A 3,606-nucleotide genomic window follows, 5' to 3' on the forward strand; every position below is an offset into this window, starting at 1 on the left:
AAAGCAAGTGCCTGAAAACACACAAATACTTCATCTTATTGTAAGTTGTAACAAATGTTTTAATATAAAATTTACAATGAAGATTATTTTAAATACGTGATATAATTATATTTGATGACTTACAGTTAGTTATGCTCAATTTTAAAACAAAGAAATCTAAGTACTCTTGTTTATGAAAAAAGAGTACTACTAAAGTGTAAACATAAAGAAAAGAAAGATTCGATGGGTTTAGGACGCAATGTGGATTCACTATTGCACGTTAAAAAGAATAATAAAAAATAAAAGAACTTTAGTATAAACATACATTGGCGTCAGATTAGGCAACTTAGCTGTTTCATATATTTTGCTGTTACGTATTTGTTTGGTATGCGTGAACTCATGAATATCTGATAAAAATTGATTACTGAAATAATTGAAAAATGACAAAAAAATATATTTATATACATTTCTCTATATTTGAAGTGGCAAAAATAGTCCAAAAGAGTGTCACGACGAAGATTACAAAGGCAACAAAAGTAAAAGCTATCTAATTTGACCGTCAAACACAGAGTTCACAATCAACGAACAAGTCCACCATTGAGACACACAACACAACGATGTGAAAGAGTTCAGTAAGTACGTGAACTGCAGTTTCCCCAGTCACTACCCAGAGTGAAAAACATACCATGATTTACATTTTTTTTTCTTTTACGTAAGATCTTCAAACTACCATGGAAATCACTACAGCGTACATGATTAACAAGCAAAAAACCACTCACTCTACAAAAGCGCCATCATAAAAGTTACAAAAGCCAGAACCGAACATAAGGGAAAAAATAACCAAGAGAAAGTGGAAGCCGAAGTATATGAACACATAATCTAATAATAAGGAGAAAGGGCATGGACATAGATGGTATGAATAATATTGCATCATGGATCAACCCTATTGAGATGCCACAGCTACAAGGCAACAACGGTTTCGCCTTTGCTACTTCTAACTTGAGACCCAGAAGGCGTAGCTGCAACTTGCTTCTTTGATGCCACACCACACTTATTATTCTTTCGTTCATCCTGCTTCATCTGTTTTTCTCGGCATTCTGAACTGCAGAAAGCACTGTCGCCTCTGCAATTTTCATTTACAAGTTTTCAATTAATATACAACGATGAAAATTGCATAAACAGAAATAGAAGAGAAATTACTTACCTGTACATGTAGATGTCACGACCAGGAACTAAACGATGTTTGCAGAGAAAGCAAACGCGCAAGAACTCAGGAGTGTGTGCAGAATCTTCCGAATGCCTTCTATGGTTTCTGGGTGAAACTAGGGCCCAAACCCTGCTCTGATCTAACCCGTTCGACCCAACAACGGGTGTGTGTTTCGACCACGGGTCTGGCCCAAGTCCTCCCTTGACAGGGTTGTTTTGAGCATCATCCAAGGTTGTGTTGAGATCGAAGGTTATCTCTGACATGCTGGTAGTTCTCTTCATTGGAGGACGAGGTCTCTTCCCTAACAACATCGTATAATTATTATTGTAATTTTTTTTTGTGGGTTCAGGAAATTGTGATACTGTGTTACAGAGTGGAAGAGGGAAGAGAAGTAAGAAAGGGTATGGGAGCAGGTTTCAAGTAGGTGGAGAAGAAAACGGCGAGGCCTGGGAGGATGAATAAAACAAGAACCTAAAACCGAGGAGTGAATCTGGGCCGTTGATGATGGAAGTGATGTTCATCATTAACGAACGAGAAATGAAATCTCACGTCAACCTTTCCTTTTCAGTTGCCATCATTTAATTTTATTATTGGAGTTCTGTAATTAACAATTTTCCCCTTTTTTTTAAAAATGCAAATTGGAATTGGAACTTCGGATACTTTCGAGTCTCCCAAAAACAAAAGAACCACTTAGGAGGAGTTTCATTGGCCAACCAAATGTTCACATCATTGTGGGAAAGATTGGGATCCACTGCATTTAGTAGTAACTCCGTATCTTCCAAATGTCATTTATGCCCCTTCCTTTTACCCAGAACTACCATTTTATCTCCTTCAGAATCAAACTGTTGCTACTCCCATTAATTAATTCTAACTTAATTGAAATTTTAAATGTTTCTTCAGGTCATTATTGAAATTTTAAATGTTTCTTCAGGTCATTATTGAAATTTTACATGCATTGTTATATTCTTTTTTATTCTGTGTGAAGTATTCCTTGTTTATTGAATTTGTTGACTGTAAAACTTTTATTTAAGGTCTTCGAAACATAACGTTAGTTTGTTATAATTCAAACTTGTTATGGTTTACACCTAGACTAAAAAAAAACACGAGGAATCCAACAAAAGAAATCAGTAGGTAATTAATATTTAAGTGTTTATATTTAATATACTTATTTGCGTGTTAATCTAAACTATGTTGTTTTCTGCAAATAAAACTAAATTTGAATGTCCTAAGTAAAATCTAGTTTTAATGAAAAATAATGCAATAAAAAAATATTTTTTATGAAAGAAACTTTTTTATACCCTTTCCTAATATTGGTAGTGCTGTTATGGTGCTAAAATTTGCAGTGTAAGTAATTTGTTATCATTTTGAAATTCTTCAACTTACATTGTAGAAAAGACACTAAGGAAAAGTGTCACTACCTTTTTATTTTTGTTTTGTATTCTAAATGGTTGGAGTTGAGTGAGACATCTGAAGTTATGAAAAGTCGAGAATATAATTGGGGCGTGATTTCTCTGGGTGATGGATCCAAAAACAGGAAAATGAGGCATCTTTAGTTGCAACCATTAATTTTCTTGTGAAAATATCAAAGATTACTTTTGGAGCTGGATGTAGATAATAATGGAGAATCAACTCAAGTGAGATTAATGAATGGTTTAAGTTTGAGTTTTGGATGTGTTTTTGTTAAATGCTTTGAGGGATAATGTTATTAAAATAGGCTTTAAAACGAACAAAATTGGTTTCCCGATGCGTGAGTAATCATTGTCCGTAAGGACTTATCCGCGGTATATTGTGCAAGTCCCCCAAGATACAACATGAACTTCTCGGTAATTTTCGAGGATCAGAACTAGCAAGTTTCTCTTTAAAAGAGTAATACCCAAATAGAACCCATAAATATTATAATAATAAAATAAAGTAAGTGCGGAGAGAGAAAGTGAAAAGGGAAAATGGAGAAGGAAGAAGAGGGTTTGAAGAAGATGAAGAAGAGAGAGTGTGAGTTGCATTTCTGAAGTGGGTGGAACTCTCTTTATATAGGGAGAGGATCCAAGAATCCATTGCCTCTTCACAACTACTATCGTGGCACGTTCCATTGACTGGCCGCCGGAAACGGAGCAACCGCCGAAAGATTGGAGAAGATCGCGAAGATGAAGGACGTGAACCTTCCCTAGACGTGCGGCCACGATCCAGGATGTAGAGAGGGCAACGAGCGCGACAATCTCGGTAAGTTCCAGTCTCTACTGCACTTCCGAGATCTCCTCCAACGAAATCGGAAAACTAGGGTTTTCCACGCACAATCTGATTTCCGTTTCACACACTCTGTTTTTCGTTTTGATTTTGCTATATTAGGTTCTGTTTTGCAACAATCCCCCACATATTGCAAAAGATAAAACATAGAGATATTGAAAGAAAAGAATATTCTGGGT

The 3,606-nt window shown here is 35.7% G+C and overlaps 1 protein-coding gene across 1 annotated transcript; it reads right to left on the reverse strand.

Annotated features, from left to right (window-relative positions):
• Positions 1-550: 550 nt before the first annotated feature.
• Positions 551-1,629, reverse strand: LOC137821846 (FCS-Like Zinc finger 6). The gene is made up of 2 exons (XM_068626622.1): positions 1,184-1,629; positions 551-1,102 (listed from the first exon to the last, which is right to left on the reverse strand). The coding sequence occupies exons 1-2, from the start codon at positions 1,495-1,497 to the stop codon at positions 940-942; spliced, it is 477 nt and encodes a 158-aa protein (XP_068482723.1). The 5' UTR covers positions 1,498-1,629; the 3' UTR covers positions 551-939.
• Positions 1,630-3,606: the final 1,977 nt, after the last annotated feature.

Source organism: Phaseolus vulgaris, chromosome 9 (genome assembly GCF_000499845.2).
Source record: "Phaseolus vulgaris cultivar G19833 chromosome 9, P. vulgaris v2.0, whole genome shotgun sequence".
Classification (NCBI taxonomy): domain Eukaryota; kingdom Viridiplantae; phylum Streptophyta; class Magnoliopsida; order Fabales; family Fabaceae; genus Phaseolus; species Phaseolus vulgaris.

Bases quoted from the DNA above. Each gene is read 5' to 3' on its own strand.
- LOC137821846 (XM_068626622.1), bottom strand. From the start codon at position 1,497: ATGTTGTTAGGGAAGAGACCTCGTCCTCCAATGAAGAGAACTACCAGC. The intron at 1,103-1,183 runs GTAAGTAATTTC...TGAAAATTGCAG, and splicing joins CGTGACATCTACATGTACAG to AGGCGACAGTGCTTTCTGCA.